The sequence below is a fragment of the Siphateles boraxobius genome, unplaced genomic scaffold (assembly GCF_051911475.1).
Source record: "Siphateles boraxobius isolate OS27281-9 unplaced genomic scaffold, OSU_SipBor_1 48, whole genome shotgun sequence".
Classification (NCBI taxonomy): Eukaryota; Metazoa; Chordata; class Actinopteri; order Cypriniformes; family Leuciscidae; genus Siphateles; species Siphateles boraxobius.
In genome coordinates this window covers 5,693,637-5,710,421 of record NW_027509119.1, presented here as the reverse complement: position 1 = coordinate 5,710,421, position 16,785 = coordinate 5,693,637, and the positions used below count along the sequence as shown (strand labels likewise).

The window sequence follows — 16,785 nt, the reverse complement described above, 5'->3', positions numbered from 1 at the left end:
ACAAGGACTATTTTAAAAACCCATGTGGGAAAAAAGATCTTTCAGAAACCTCCAGAACAAACTCCGCTGAAAAAGTGTGTGTGCATATCTCAGGAACAAATGTTGCTCAGCACCTGTGAGCTTTTCGCTGATTCTCTCTTCTCTTCACAAAGACGCATGTCTAGCTGCCCAGTCGGAGATCTATCCGTCTTATTAGGAATGGAAAAAAAGAGCAGGAGAAGGGCATGAGAAGATAATGATTCATTAAAGAGAAAGGGGAAAGCAGTATTAGGAGAGTTAAACTGTATTAGAGATGGACAGAAGTGCATGTATAAGTAATGGCAAGCACTGTCAGAGGACAGGAGACAAGATTAGGAAAGGACATGGGAGGACGTGTACTGTGGAGAGCAGCGATGTATTCTGGGAATGGGTGTGGTGGGGTTAATGTGGAGATGGACTGGAAGGTCAGACAGCAGAGGAGTCAGTCTGTCCAGAACAGAGATAACTTGAACATCCAATATGAACTGAGAAAAATAACTACAGGGTATTGCACAGAGGTTGCTCTTTAATAGCTCAGGAGGCCTAATGGAGTTCTTAGTTATGTTTAACTGAAAGAGATATACAGTATCTCTGATATATATCCTGAAATTTCATCCTAAAAAACACAAACAAAAAGACATAGAATAGAGCTATAATTAATATGGATATCAGCTTAGATAATTCTGTCGTGGAGTATTTATTCAGAGTTTGGAGTATTTAATAACACATGTTTGAGTTCATATTGAGATCTTTGAATTTTAATAACAGACTTTGCTATCTTAATCTGAGCTGTAGAGTTGACACAGAAAATCTGAAAAGCATAAGAATGAAGAAAGAATCAATTGCTCACCCTCGTGTCATTCCAAACCAAAATACTTTTGTTCATCTTCATAACACAATTTTTTTTAATAAAAAGTGTGAGATTCATGTCCCTACAATAAAAATCCATTCGACCAAAACTTTGTTGCTGTAGAAAAAATCTCTCAGGGTCCATTCAAAATATCTTAATTTGTGTTTGCAAAATGAATAAAAGTATTATGTCTTTGGAACAACATGAAGGTGAGTAAATTATAAGGTTTCCATTTGCTCTCAATTTAATCTCGTTCGCCTATGAAAAAAACAACTGATTTATAAAAGACACCTCATTTGTGTTTTCCATTTTTGTGCTTTCCTATGGGTAAATATATTACTTTGTGCGCAATATATATTTGATGTTGATTATATAACTTACTCTCTTACTCTGTGGAAAATATAAAAATTATTCATTCAGATTTAGTTATTGTTAGAAGGCATGTGACAACTGTTGGACATAAGTTACTCGATTTTTAATGTTAAAGTTAAATACACTCCTGGGCAAAAAATGGACCAAGGCAAAATATTTAGTGGTCTTTTAATCACAAATCACTGATCAGAAAATAAGCAAGAATTGCACAAATACTAGCAGGGAATAGCCTTCCCCAACCCACAGACAGCTTTTTACAGGAAAAAGAGTCCGTGTTGTTCCACTCAATGTTAATGGCTTAAAACAGTTCATGAAAAATGTCTCCTAGTTAGTTTGACGAAGTGACATGTTAATGTGAGATTTTCACTATAGGGTTCAAATCGAAGCCGAAACAAGAGCCTGATGGACTTGTTCACAAGCCACTTCTTGGTTGTCTTTGCAATTTAGGTTAGGAGGATTGTCTTGTTGAAAAATAACATCTTATCATTCCTCTTCATATAACAACTTTGCATTTGTGGGAAGCAAGCCATTCTGGAATATTCCCCTGTACTCCGAAGCATTAAATGACTTTTCACAGTGAAGTAGCTCACCAATACCAGCAGCTAAAAAAGCTCTCCACACTATGACACTCTTCCTTCATGCTTCACTGTGGTAGAAATGCTTTAATTATTATATTTCTCAGCAGATGTTCGAAGACACCGCTCTGGAGCATCACCATGCAACTCGTGCTTCATTGTGATTCATCACTCCACACACACAACTCATTTTCTGACCAATAATTTGTGGTTAAGACAATTAAAAGCTTAGTGTTTAGCCATTTTGGGCATGGCCCAGGATGTATACTCCGACGGGTTATAGAAATTACAAGGAGGAGCATCTGGCCTACACCTAATGACAGATGACAAAACCCAGAATAAGCGTGCTACATGACGCCAGATAGATGCACACACACACACACACACACACACACACACACACACACACACACACACACACTGAGAGACATGCTAGCATTATTTCTTGCAGATGCTGCTAATTTTCATTTTTACATTTTGATTTTCATATTTACATTTGATAGGCAAGATTAAAGGTAATAGGTAAGTTTTCTAATAAAATGGATTCAAATTATATTTATATTTAAAACAGGAAAAAAAATCTGTCTGTGGGGTCACTTTATTAACTTAAGGTGCCGCTATTATGCTTTTTTCAATATTACCTTTCATGCAGTGTGTAATATAGCAGTCTGTGAAGTTGTAAAGTCGAAATTGCCCGATAAATAAAGTTATTGTCTCCCAAAAGAAAGTAAATATAATAAATGCACAGAGAATGCGAATGTCTGAATCATCTGTGGACACCTGAACTGATTGTTTCTCCTGATGTGAGCAGTAAAAAAGCAAAAAATTCTTCTCTTCCCGTCCGAGAGATCAATTTACATGCTTACAGGAGCCCTGAGCAGCCATGACCGCTTTATAGGACCAAGAGAGTCATGCGAAAATCAGCAACCCCCTCTTGGTTCCTCACACATGCTTATAAAAGCTCATAAAAGAATAGAGAGAAAACATTTATTCCAACAATTTCTTCAAATCCCACCTAATATGTTTTTACTGGCATAAATGCCTTGAGAGTTATGATGTCCACTGGCATTCATTGACTTTATTAACTCTTTTGAAAGTAAAACCGGTCGTTTGAATGTACCGAGCCCTAGTGTGTCCTCAGTTGACCCACATCTGTTCTGCTAGAGAGATTATTAACCAATTATGGCGGAGCGGGGGTGCAGGGAATTCATTACTCAGAAAGCGATGATATCTGCAAAGACTGCAGGTGCATGAAATGATGCTCAGTCACTCAGTGATCAGAGGCCAGAAGCGCAGGGCATGCAACGGCAGCCGACACACGCAGGAATATAGTCACCTGATGCGGAGAGGAGGCCTCGCCAGAGAACAGAGCGCTCAAATGCACAGCCTTCTCCTTTACGCTTTTTTTATGAAACTCCCTGGCCTTTTGAGTCTGGGCTTTCCTCTGAGTGAGGCCGGTAGAAAGAAAACAGCAAAAAAGGGGGGGAAGAGATTAAAGATTGAGCCGGCGGTGAACAGGAAAATCAGTTCTTAGATCGTGGTCCAGTAGTATGACATTTTTTTTTACTTATAATAAAGGTTATCAATAGAATTGCGATCAATATTGTTTTTTTTTAATGCCGTTAACCTGATTGATCTGTTTGAATTTGTTGAGATTTTCATTCAAACATACATATTCTGAAACGTTTGTATTATATGTGACATTTATATTTCTGTCTTGACAACTCTGATTGTTTGGCATGGTAATGGATGTGATAATGTTGATATGTTTGGTCTTGGCGGAATAGATCTGCTACTGATTATTGCTCCTGCCAATACACACACGACACACTAGTGTGAGCATGTAAGACATGCTGCTGCTGCACATGTAACATACATGAAATAACCCCCATAGCAGATCTATACAGGTGGAGCTGGGGAAGTTGGAGGGCTTCTGAAAGTGTGCTGCACTAAATGCTGACCAGTATTTAAAGGTTGAACAGCGAGCTCATTGGCTACTGATACAGCAGGAACCAATCAGCTGTGGCCTATTAGAGAATGATGTGATTGCAAGCAAATTGAGTTAATGACCTATCAGCCCATGCCATCAAGAGTTTCATGACAGAACTTTGTATTTCATACTTGTGGACTTTTTATTTTTGTTAAAGGTCCCACCTTGGAATTCATTTATAAATACATGTTCTATTAAAAAGACTTCATAGCACATTTAAATTTAGACACCGCAGGTGAAAACACCGTTTTTTCATGCAGTGGTCAATTTTGAGATTTTGAGGGCCAGTTTGCTCCCTTAACATGTAAGCTTTCATGTCAAAATAAAAAAAAATGTCAACATTACACATTAAGGTGGTTATTTCATTATATTTTGTCAACTTGCGCCTTTAGATTTCTACCGGAAATCACCAAAAGTTAGCATTCTAACGTGAGTTAATTGTAACAGGATTGACTGTTTTACACTTTTTCATTTATAGCCTTGTGATCATATTCATGACACAGCAATGTGTTTATAAAAATAGAATTTAATTTCTATAAATATCCCTTTTTCAATAATCAATTCTCGACTGTAAAAAATCATGGTAATAGGGTTGATATTTTAAGATCTGACAAACAAAATTTTGTGTTTAAAAGGAGATATTTGCTACTGTATAGGACAATAATGTCATTATGAACAGTATGTTATTTTAATAAGAGATGGTAAGATGGTTCACACGAAATCTGTGGATACAATAAGTATTTTAAATAATAATTGTCAATTAAACTAGACAGATGAATAAAGACAAAATACTAGCTTTTATGTCCATTTTTTCTGAGGGACAAAGGTGGCACCCATTTTGGAGAATGACCCAATATAAAAATGTGACACTTAAACTATAGGAGCCCTGCTTATAATACAAATATTAGCGCAGAAAGAAGATGTTGGTGGGTCACCTGGCTAATCTCATCTTCCACCCTCTGGAGGCGCTGGAGCATTGCTTTCATGGCCAGCACTGCTGAGAGACACGAGCCTGAGCCGGCTGTGTTCTCTGCCTCTGAGTGTGTGTGAGTGTGTGTGTGAGTCGGGTGAAGTGGTTTCCTCTCTGGATTCAGAGGACTGGAATGAAGCGAGGGGAAGAGAGGAGCCGAGGGTGGAAACTGTGAACACACGGCACATGTGGGCAGCGCAGGATATAGACTGATAATATACAAACTTATTGGGGACATTTTTAAGTTTTAAAGAGGACCTATTCTGCTTTTTTACACGTTTAACTTTCTTTAGTGTGTAATGTTTCTGTTTGAGCATGAAAAAAGGTCTGCAAAGTTACAAAGCGCAAAGTCACTCCAAAGGAGGGATTCTCTATATTGGTGTCGCCGTTTCTGAACTCCCTGAAACGCCTCCATTGTAGTCTTGACTTTTCTTCCGGGAATGAACACGTCACTATATTCCTCATTTCAAATAATTCCCTCCCATGGCATATGACAAAATTAAAGGGGCGTGGCCTAGTTGATTGTGCTAGTGTGTTGTTGCCATGTTATGGTAAGGGGCGTGACATTTCCCAAACATGCTTGAAGCGGTTGACCAATCACAACTGGTCCAGCCGACCAATCAGAGCACATTACTCTTTCCAGAAGGAGGGGCTTCATAGAGACAGGAACTAAACAGAGCGTTACTGACAGACTGGGAAGAGAGGAGCTGCAACAATGCAGAATATGGGAAAAATTATGTTTTTTAAACATTCAAACGAGAAAGCCTATTTCAGTAGACCCCAAAAAACCCAAAGACTTTGTAAAAGGGCATAATAGGTCCTCTTTAAAAGGTATAAAAAGACAAATATCACCAAAAACACAGCTTATACAAGGTACTGAATGGTACTTTTTTGGGGGGGTGTAGATTAATTCTGGAGGTTCTACCTGTTTTTTAGGGGCTGGGGGTGGAGGAACTTTCTTCCTGATAATGTTAAAGAGGGGGCTATCAGTCATATCAAGCGATGGAGGTCTCGGAGGCCTCTCATTATTACAGTCAGACTGAGATCATTATACCAGGAGCAGTTTCAGAGAAAGGAAGCCAGGGCACAGGAAGAAGAAAAGAGAAAGAGAGATTAACTAGGCACAGAAATATTCAGATCAGCCCTAGTAAAGTGATTCTGCAGAGCCAAAGTTTGAGATCATTGTTTAAAAGAATAGTTAACCCCAACATCTTTTATGTCTTTTAAAAGACTAGGGCTGCATAATATTGGATTTCTTTTTTTAATGCGATTAATATTGCGATATGAAAACAACTTCACCGGATGACTTGAATAACTATTAACTTGTGCTAAATACAATGATGGAACATTTCAATGTTTTTTGTGAAAAAGAGCAAAGATTTTAGAGCAAATAAAATTTCATTCTGTTACAAAACTAAATTGTATGGCTTCAGACAGCTTGGAATATATAGAAATCATTATGCTTATAATATCTTAATATCTTATAGTCGCATTTACTGTAGCAGATTAGAGCTGGATGATAATATAGATACCATTTTGCAAAAATATAAGCAACCATGCATTAGAGATTTGCTCTATTGTATATACCGCTTTATGTGAGTATAATGTAATGTAATGCATATGTTCAGACAAAGCGGTCTTTACCTGCCTGCGAATAGAACAGCTTGCTGAGCTGTCCTCAAATTTTGCTAGAAATTGAGTGGCCATAAACTTGACCTTGTTTTCCTTCAGTTCCCGTCCCTCGCTGGATACAGAAGAACTGTGATTGAAGGATTTGGCCGTCTGGAAGGGAAACAGACCAATCAGAAATCAGTTACAGTTTCCCATGCCCGTAACTTCAGTTTAACATTACTATAAACTATCATACTGTAATACTGACCTCTTCTAAGTAACTGATTTTCCTTCTTCTCTTGTATATTGCATCATCGTCTTCAGACTTTTTTTCATTCTAAGAAGCACAGGAACAGTATATTATACTTTCAAGGCTGTTAGAATTGTGATTATTCACATTTCATAAAATATTTTTTATGCCTGTTTAATTATAATTTCTCTAGAAATATATGCAAGTTTTGAAACCAATAAGTTACATTTATATTTCATACTTGTGGACTTTATTTTTTTTAAAGGTCCCAAATTAAATTAATTTAAAAATCCATCAAAATATTCATATTATATATATATATACATTTACATTTTTACATTTATTCATTTAGCTGACGCTTTTTATCCAAAGCGACTTACAATTGCTATATTTCAGAGGTCGCACGCCTCTGGAGCAACTAGGGGTTAAGTGTCTTGCTTAGGGACACATTGGTGTCTCACAGTGGATTCGAACCCGGGTCTCTCACAGCAAAGGCATGAGTCTTATCCACTGTGCCATCACCATATATATATATATATATATATATATATATATAAAAATTAAATAAGAATTTTTTAATCTGCTTCAACAATTTTAAACTTGATGGCATGAACAAAATAAAGTCCACCAAACACAAACCGTAAAAGCGCTTGTAATAGACCAAACCCATTGTACACTACCTTGGGTATGCGTTTACGAGGCTGATGTAAACTCAGGGATCTGTAAACAGGCCTGGAAGAACCTGATGGACATTTTTCCTTATTTGCATCACCATCTCGCTTTGAATCTACAACAAACCACATGATAGAAATTTGCATGACATTTAACAATAAACAACTTCAACAATCACTGTAACCAAACGCGCATCTCTTTGTAACATAAAAGCCTCATATTGCAGCTTGATTGAGCCATCTGAATCAAACATAATTGTGCCGTCTCGCAGGTATGACACTTAACTTTATAAAATGTGGCATATTTCTGGCCTCCTCAACTGGTGATGAGCAGATCTGTAGGGTGGAAACCTGGTCTCAGACAGACATGCAGTCCTCGCATGACTGTGTGACTGAAGGAATTGTGTAACACAAATGTACTAGTGCGAAAGGCCAGATAAAATGCTCCTCTTTAGGGACTTTCCATGAAAGCACTGTATGTTTCCTTCCTTAATGGACACACCTTATGCAAACTCAAACTGGATGGAAGACATGCTCGAAGCAGGTAAAAGGTTTTGAACCTTGGTAAAGGTTGTGGTCTGTGTCGATGAGACGATGACTTGAATATGTAATGAAGTGGAATACAAGCCTACTGTATACTACACAGTATACACTGCATATATTAGTATGCTAGATTGTTGTCATATACGCTACATAATATTTAATTCAGCAAGTGCATCCAATTAATCCCCACTATTAACTAGTTGCTTATTAGCATGCATATTACTAGGATATTGGCTGTTTATTAGTACTTATAAAGCACATATGAATGCCTTATTTTGAATGACCATATTCTACATCCCTAATCCTACCCAATACCTAAACTTAATTAGGAGTTTATTAAGGCAAAGTCATAGTTAATAGTTAGTGAATGGTGAAAAATGGACCCTAAACTAAAGTGTGACCTATGCTTTTTCTTGTGAGCTTTTTGTTTTTCTGTGCAATTTTTTTGTATAGTAAGATGTAGCTGTAGTTTGCCTTTTTTCCAAATAATTTTCTCAGAGAAATACCTTAAACAAGCAATAATAATAATAATAAGAAATCAGCATATTATAATGATTTCTGAAGGATCATGGGACAATGAATACTGGAGTAATGATGCAGAAAATTCTGTTTTGAACACAGGAATAAATTACTGTCACAACTGTGTATTCTTTTATTTTGAAGTGTAGTATTTGTTCACTTCCTGTGGTTTGTTCCTGTTTGCCTTTCTTTCTATGGTTACCCTTGTTTGCATGACAATTCATTACCCGCACCTGTGCCTTGTCAAGGCTCTTGTTCTCCGGTGTATATAGTATATACCCCTGTGTTTCAGTAGTCTGGCCTTGTCATGTTTTTGGTAAAGCTGTTGCATTTCCATTCACCAATGGATTAATATGTTCTTGTTTCTAGTTTGGATTATTATCTTCCCTGTTTGGATGATCATTGTTTGTATGTTTATTCAATAAAAATCAATAAGATCAAATACATGCAGACTTCAAAAAAATATTTTGTGATTCTACATAAATGGTAGTACAGAAGAGGATTAGGGCCAAGCAATAATAAAAAAATAAAACCATCTCGTGATTAAAGTCATTATAATGCGAAATTAAATTCGTTAAATTTCGGGGAAAAAAACTCAAAATACAAGCTTGAGAATAAACTCGTTAAATCGAGAATAAAGTCATTGTGTTTCGAGAAAAAAATGGTTAAATTTCGAGAAAAAAGTTGAAATACAATCTTGAGAATAAACTCGTTAAATCGAGAATAAAGTCATTGTGTTTCGAGAAAAAAATTGTTAAATTTCGAGAAAAAAGTTGAAATACAATCTTGAGAATAAACTCATTACATTTCGAGAATAAAGTTGTTGTGTTTCGAGAAAAAACTCGTTAAATTTCGAGAAAAAAAGTCGAAATGAAATGTAGAGAATAACGCATTCGATCAGTGTTCATTGCTTAGCCTACTGATAGAGGACATGGCTTGGATGGATCACTTAGTCAAGCTATATTTTAGGCTTTCTTTCAGTAACAAAGAAATACTATCAACTTTAGTTAATTATGACAAAATAATAATTAGCATACGAACTTTAAAGAGAATTTACAATTGGCTAGCTCTTTTTAGAAGAAAAAATCAGTCCAATTTGCGCGATGTACTCGCTTTTGTCCAACATGAAATGAAAACCAGTGACATGACAGTGAAATGACAGTGAAATGACAACGAATTTATTCTCGAAATTTAATGAGTTTATTCTCAAGATTGTATTTCGAGATTTTTCTCTCGAAATTTAACAACTTTTTTTTCGAAACACGACTTTATTCTCAAAATGTAATGAGTTTATTCTCAAGATTGTATTTCGACTTTTTTCTCGAAATTGAACAAGTTTTTTCTTCGAAACACAACTACTTTATTCTCGATATTTAACAAGTTAATTCTCAAGATTTTATTTCGATTTTTTTCTCTCTAAATTTAACAACTTTTTTTTTGAAACACGACTTTATTCTCAAGATTGTATTTCGACTTTTTTCTCGAAATTTAACAAGTTTTTCTCGAAACACAACTACTTTATTCTCGATATTTAACGAGTTTATTCTCAAGATTGTATTTCGAGTTTTTTCTTTCTCGAAATTTAACAACTTTTTTTTCGAAACACAACTACTTTATTCTCGATATTTAACGAGTTTATTCTCAAGATTGTATTTCGAGTTTTTTCTTTCTCGAAATTTAACGAGTTTAATTTCGCATTATAATGACTTTAATCTCGAGATGGTTGTATTTTTTTAGTATTGCTTGGCCCTAATCCTCTTCCATATGGTAGTATGCAAGTATGCTATCCCGAACAAAGTCAGTGATCCTTAATGAACTGTAATGAAAGAGTTCACGATCTACCTGAAGGAGGTAGAGGCGTTCCCCGGAAAAGCTCATAGAACTTGGAGAGGTATGTGCTCATGCTGGTCTTGTCCGGCTCCTGTCCCGACGCCATCTCTTTCCCTGTGATGAACGGCTTGATGCCAAACTGCTTCTCGGACACATCAAATGCCAGCTGAAGGTTTTTGGCACAGTCTTGCTCATTCAGAGAGTCGTAATCGCTACAGGAAACAATACAATAACAACAGCGAGCATGGGACCTGAATTAAACAAGCTGACCTCTTGACATTTGTGCTATGAAAGAAGTTATGAAAGTTCTCTGGTTTCCTTCAGTTACTTTTGACAATCTCAGATGACAGACTTGAAAAATGGCTCCTGATAAAGTGTGTGAAATGTTGCACATGGTTCAAACTCTTTCTCAGCCAAGAACACTCAAGTTTAAGTCACAGTTTTGATGAATAAGTAAGAAGCTGTAAGACGGGAAAGTGGTTTCTCAAGAGGTCAAAGAGCATTTCACATGTCCGGCTTATGTTTAGTATTACACAGTAGCTAACTGTGCGAAGGAAAACGCTAATAAACACACGAGAGTTGACTGGATCTGTTGCCAACACAGAACAGGATTTGTGGGCATGTCAGGAAGCAGATCAAATATTTATGAAATGTGCTTACGACGTAATTCCATTGCTTATGTTTTACTCATCAGATGAACATTATCAAAGTGTCATGTAATCTACTGTTTTACTCGGGACTGCCATATTCATTCTTTATAATGGGCAATATTAACATGTATTATGAGTTTCATTTTTTAGTTACGTTTTTGTTTTTTTCTTGGTATGGTAATACCATTGTTTTCAGACATGTGCTATGCTTTGTTTTTGAATATAGTACCAAAATGTACTATCATGGTAGTTAAGAAATGGTACTGTACCATGGTAATATTATGTTTTTTGCACATGTTTACCATTGTAATACCAATGCCATGATTTTTGTATATTGTACCATGGTAATACTATGGGTTTTCTTAGACTTGGTACCATTTTAATGTCGTTTTTGGTTACACTTTATTTTACAGTGCCCTTGTTTACCATGTTACATGTAGTTACTATAGTAATAACTATACATTATGCATAATTACATGCACCTAACCCTAAACCAAACCCTAACCCTATAGTAAGTACAAGTTAGTTATTATTACCCAGTACTTAAATGTATAATTATTGTACCTAATACAATACTAATAAGACATAATACTACAGTTCTGAAGAATTATATTGTAATGTTTTTTTTGCACATGTACCCTAGTAATACAATTTTTTCCACAGTAATACGAATACACTATTTATTTGGACATGCACTGTGGTAATACCACATTTTTACACCTACTTCTGGACTTCTATAACAAGGACACCTTAACTATAACTATAACAAGGACACCTTAAAATAAAGTGTAACCGGTGATTCTACCGATCTTTCTAACTTTTGATTGTAAACATTGTAAAAGATAAAGACAATGTGGATGAGAGACGATGTAAAGAATCTCACATGATCTGCGGACTGAAGCGATGAATGAGAGCACAGAGAGCCAGGCCACTGCTCCAACAGGAAGTGAGGTCAGTCACATTCACACCCCTGTAGCCCTGCGTCTGCTTCTGACACCACGTCAGTAACCGACTCGGCCTGATCTCAGACTCTGTTAAACACACAAACACAAGCAGAGGGAAATGTTATCTTGAAACTGATCAACCCAAACAAATATGCAAGAACTGTAAGTCGAGGTGACGTCTTCTCTCTGTCAGGTATCTGAAAATCTCTGAGCAGAATAGTCATCCTCTTACGCAACACACTATTCATTAATGTTTCACAGTAGCGTGTCACCCTGACAGCTAACAACTGTTTTTAGGAGCACTAAAGCCATGTGGCAACAAGCAGAGTTGAACAACAAGAGCTGAAGGATTTATTGTGAATCATTTGAGGAAACAGCAGTATGAATAAAGACTAAAGAAATGTAGTATTGCTGTGTTTGCCTCTTGTTCCATTTCCTCTAAAGAGGCAAAATTAGCCAAGGAAAGAGGAAGTTTTTAACTGATGTACAGTAACACTTAAATGTTTGGAATAATTAAGATTTTTGCAATGTTTTTGAAAGAAGTCGTTTTTGCTCACCAATTAAGGCTGCATTTATTTGATCAAAAATAAATAAAAACAGTAATAATGTGAAATATTATTACAATTTAAAATAACAGTTTTATGTTTTAATATATATTTAAACTGTAATTTATTCCTGTGATGGCTAATCTCTATTTTCAGCATCATTACTCCAGTCTTCAGTGTCACATGACCCTTCAGAAATCATTATGATATGCTGATTTGCTGCTCAAGAAACATTTCTGATTATTATCAATGTTGAAAACAGTTATGGTGTTTAAAGGTATAGTTCACCCAAAAAATTGAATTATCCTATAAATTTACTCACCCTCAAGCCATCCTAGGTTTTATATGAGTTTCTTCTTCCAGCCAAACACAATCTGAGTTATATATTTATTTAAAAAAAATCCTGGCTCTTCCAAGCTTTATAATGGGAGCAAGTAGAGCCTGAGATTTTGAAAACCAAAAAAGTGCATCCCTCTATCATAAAAGTAATCCATACGGCCATAAAGTGGATTAATAAATGCCTTCTGATGGGTTTTTGCAAGAAAAATATGCATATTAAAACTTTATAAACTAAAATGACTGGCTTCCAGTAGAGTAGAGTTGAAGGGTGAACTCTGACCCGGCGAATTACGAATGAAGTAGTAATAATGCATTAAATTGATAAAAGTGATGAATGATTGAATGAAAGAAACAGCATAAACATTCTTCAAAATGTCTAGTTTTAAGTTTCACAGAACTAATTACTACAAGTTTGAAACAACATGAGGCTGAGTAAATAATGAATTTCCATTTTTTTGGGTGAGCTATTCCTTTGGCAGCATGGCGTTCCTTACAGCACATTTGTTTAGGGTAGCACTCTTCTCACATGGGCTCTGCTGGTAATAACAAATCTCAGTCTGGATCGAATTCCCTCAGCAGAAATAAATTCTGCTTCCCCTGAACCTGCCACATGTTGGGAGGAGTGCAGTCGCTCTGCTGTTTTGTGAACGTTCCTAAAACAGGAGCTGGCTGTTACTGTATCTGCTGGACGCAGGAATGCTTTAAACACGTCTGAGCTGCTCGCCTTTTCTCAGTGTCTGTGATTATTATATGCAAGTCTCAGCCCCTCATATACAGTCGGAAACTCTTGAGGAACTGGCCGCTCCACTCAAAAGTAAAAGAGCAGAGGATAATTATAGATATGTGTTAGAATGATTAGAAGGTTCTTCTGACCTCGCCGGGCCAAGTTGACAGGACGGCGTATCGTGGCGGCCCGTCCCAGAGAGCATGACTTCATCTCTCCACAGATATAGTTGTTGCGGACCTGCATAGGAGAAAAATAAACAGAGATCATTTCAATGAGAGTAAATGATACTCATTAGATGAGCCTTGTTAAACAAAAAATGGCACATGGTAAAATCACTATAACACAGCTTCAAGGAGGTTATTGCTTTCATAAAACAGTGACGGCATAAAAACTGGCAAAGACAACAAATGCTTTAATTTATTAATAATAATAGTTTAAATGTGTGTAATATATATACCATTCAGTAGTATTTAAGCATTTTGTGGTTGCAAAGCAACTTTGTCTTTTACTGTACTATAATCTTGGCAACTATTATGGGCTATTTTACTATATTATTTATCTGTTGTGTTTATATACGCTACTGATTAAAAGTTTGGAATAATAATAATAAAATGTTTTTGAAAGATGTCTGCATTTATTGAATCAAAAATAGGCTATGGTAAAACATTCATAAATACTAATACAATGTAAAATAATTGTTTTCTATTTTGATATATTTATATAAAAAATGTATTCCTGTTGTCAAAGCTGAATTTTCAGCATCATTACTCCAGTTTCAGTGTCACACGATCCTTCAGAAATCATTCTAATATAATGATTTTGCTCAGTTATTATCAATTATTAATATTGACTCTTCTTATTATAAATGCAGCTTAATATATTTGTGGAAACCTTGAAAATAGCTTTTTCAGGATTCCTTGATGAACAGAAAAAAAGCAATTATTTGAAATAGAAATATTTTGTAACACATAAGTATTTAATGTCACTTTTGATCAACTTAATGCATCCTTGCTGAATAAAAGTATTTATTTTCTTCTTTTTTACCCCGGTTTGTACAAAAAATATTATTTATATTTAATCATTATGCAGCAAAAACAGTTTTCAACATTGATAATAATCAGAAATGCAGCAAATCAGCATATCAAAGATTTCTGACGGATCATGTGACTGAAGACTAGAGTAATGATGCTGAAAATTCAGCTTTACATCACAGGAATAAATTACATTTTTAAAGTATATTAAAAGAGAAAAAAGTTCTTTTAAATTGTAATTAATATTTCACAATACTACCGTTTTTACTGTATTTTCAATCAATTAAATACAGCTTTGGTGAGCATAAGAAACTTCTTTAAAAAAAAGAGGTATAGGTATAGGTGCAATAATACCTGTTAAAAATTCGTAATTAAGATTTTAAATGTTTTTTTTTTTTTTAAAGAAGTTTCTTATGCTCACCAAAGCTGTATTTAATTGATTAAAAATTATTAGTTTATTTATGGTGACTGTCATAGGTATTTTATAAAAGTCACTTGAGCTTGTGAATTGCAGTGATTTTTTTAATGATAGTTTATTGTGCACAAATAGAAATGCTATCTCACCTGGTGTGGCCTCACACAGTTTGAATTAAGGTTCGGATAGCGTGTTCCTGGATCTATGGTGTACAAATCAAAGTTTTTGCCAATGTTTTCAGGTTTTGTCTGAGGTAGCAATCGGTACAGACTCTCCCTAGAAAAACAACAACGAAGCAACTACATAAACAAGCTATTAATGGTATTATAAATGCCTATTAAGGCTTTCACTATGTGCATTTATTGTGAATTTTAACCTTCACTGACCTCTCTGCCAGCACCTCGAGTGGATGTCTACCCTGCGCCCAACTTTTTACCATCCAAGCCGTGTCAAAGGCTGCCAGGAACCCGCGGGCACAGCCTGTCCCCATAGGCCAGAAGGGCTACAGTTACACAGACAACCACAAATGCATCAGAATCTAAAATAATAATCATACATATCAAGCACAAGAATGATGATGATTATTTATTCATAACTGCACAGTAGTGAAATCTCCTCACTACAAATACTTTGTTACCTTACTTAAGTAGAAACTTTGGGTATCTATACTTTAATGGAGTAATTATTTTTCAGCCGACTTTTTACTTCTACTTCTTACATTTTCACGCAATTATCTGTACTTTTTACTCCTTACATTTTAGAAATAGCCAAGTTACTCCTATTTCATTTCGGCTTGTTTTCATTACGGCTTATCATCGTTAAAAAAAAACTAAAAAACTATCCGGATAAATCGCCCCATCCGGATAGAGTGAATTTGATTGTGGTTGGATGAGAAGTATAAACATATAACACTCAGACACCCTATTGGTTTGTACGGGATCCATCAATGGGCATATATGCGGCTGAAACAGGTAGCCTAGTGGATCCCAAATTTTTCAACATTAACATTTTAATATAACACTATAGTCATTATGGCCTTACGATTTTTTTTTAATTTCCCTGAAGCTTTTGTTCTTAATGGCATTTTTTCCTTTGTACTGTTTTTCCCTGGTTTTGAAACCAGTACTTTTACACTTCTACTTGAGTAAAAAGCTTGAGTTGATACTTCAACTTCTACAGAAGTCTTTTTAAACCCTAGTATCTATACTTCTACCTGAGTAATGAATGTGAATACTTTTGACACCTCTGCTCCTCACCTCTAGAAGGCTGTCTCCCACTAGTGCCACCAGTACACTATGACCAAACCTCTCCCTGATCAGAGCAGCGTTTTCTGAGGCGTACATGCTGGTGAAGTCGAACATGGCCACATCAGGCTGCCCGCAGTGGTTGATGGCGTAGTCCAGCGTGGGCAGCTGGTAGTGCGTGGCGTAGTCGGCTGCCTCTCGAGCATACGCCAGCAAAGCCTCTTGATTCACATTCTCACTGTTCAGCAGTGCCTCAGTGTCGATATAATCCTGGCCAATACAAAAAATGAGGTTACTACACCAAACACAATGTGTTAGCGAGCTGTGATAGCTCATTCTTTAACTGCTATAGTCAACATGAAACGACATTCATGGTGCATTTTACTTCTGACATGAGCGATAATGAAATACAGTATTCTGAGAAAAAAAAAACATTATGAAATATGAAGAATTAAATCCTGAAAAGTTATTATTTTCTACAACAATATACAGTAAAACAATAGAGCCAGCCCTGAAATAATTTACAGTTTACTCCTGAAGCACACATGTAACATGATAGTCATTTTTTCCATGGATCTATTTTTCAAATTAAATTAAAACGTATGCAAGATTTAAGCCTCGATAAAAGGATTACATTTGTGTGTCATAATTTTCTTCTAATGTCTTTTTTTCAAGAAAAATTAAGCATTGA

The 16,785-nt window shown here is 35.8% G+C and overlaps 1 protein-coding gene across 42 annotated transcripts in view; it reads right to left on the bottom strand.

The window, feature by feature from the left end:
• The window catches only part of mical2a (microtubule associated monooxygenase, calponin and LIM domain containing 2a), an 81,313-nt gene that overhangs the window by 12,966 nt on the left and 51,562 nt on the right, over positions 1 to 16,785 (bottom strand). For 18 of the 42 annotated variants that reach the window (XM_077201679.1, XM_077201682.1, XM_077201683.1 and 15 more), the window contains 13 exons: positions 16,107 to 16,364; positions 15,237 to 15,352; positions 15,000 to 15,126; positions 13,551 to 13,641; positions 11,733 to 11,880; positions 10,212 to 10,411; positions 7,317 to 7,423; positions 6,655 to 6,723; positions 6,420 to 6,557; positions 5,701 to 5,814; positions 4,741 to 4,944; positions 3,152 to 3,259; positions 114 to 188 (listed from right to left, as the gene is read on the bottom strand). In XM_077201679.1, the coding sequence (XP_077057794.1) occupies positions 114 to 188; positions 3,152 to 3,259; positions 4,741 to 4,944; positions 5,701 to 5,814; positions 6,420 to 6,557; positions 6,655 to 6,723; positions 7,317 to 7,423; positions 10,212 to 10,411; positions 11,733 to 11,880; positions 13,551 to 13,641; positions 15,000 to 15,126; positions 15,237 to 15,352; positions 16,107 to 16,364 (1,755 nt within the window). Of the gene's footprint in view, positions 1 to 113; positions 189 to 3,151; positions 3,260 to 4,599; positions 4,945 to 5,700; positions 5,815 to 6,419; positions 6,558 to 6,654; positions 6,724 to 7,316; positions 7,424 to 10,211; positions 10,412 to 11,732; positions 11,881 to 13,550; positions 13,642 to 14,999; positions 15,127 to 15,236; positions 15,353 to 16,106; positions 16,365 to 16,785 lie in introns of those variants that run through there. The other 24 variants (XM_077201697.1, XM_077201690.1, XM_077201708.1 and 21 more) reach the window with 6 other exon arrangements.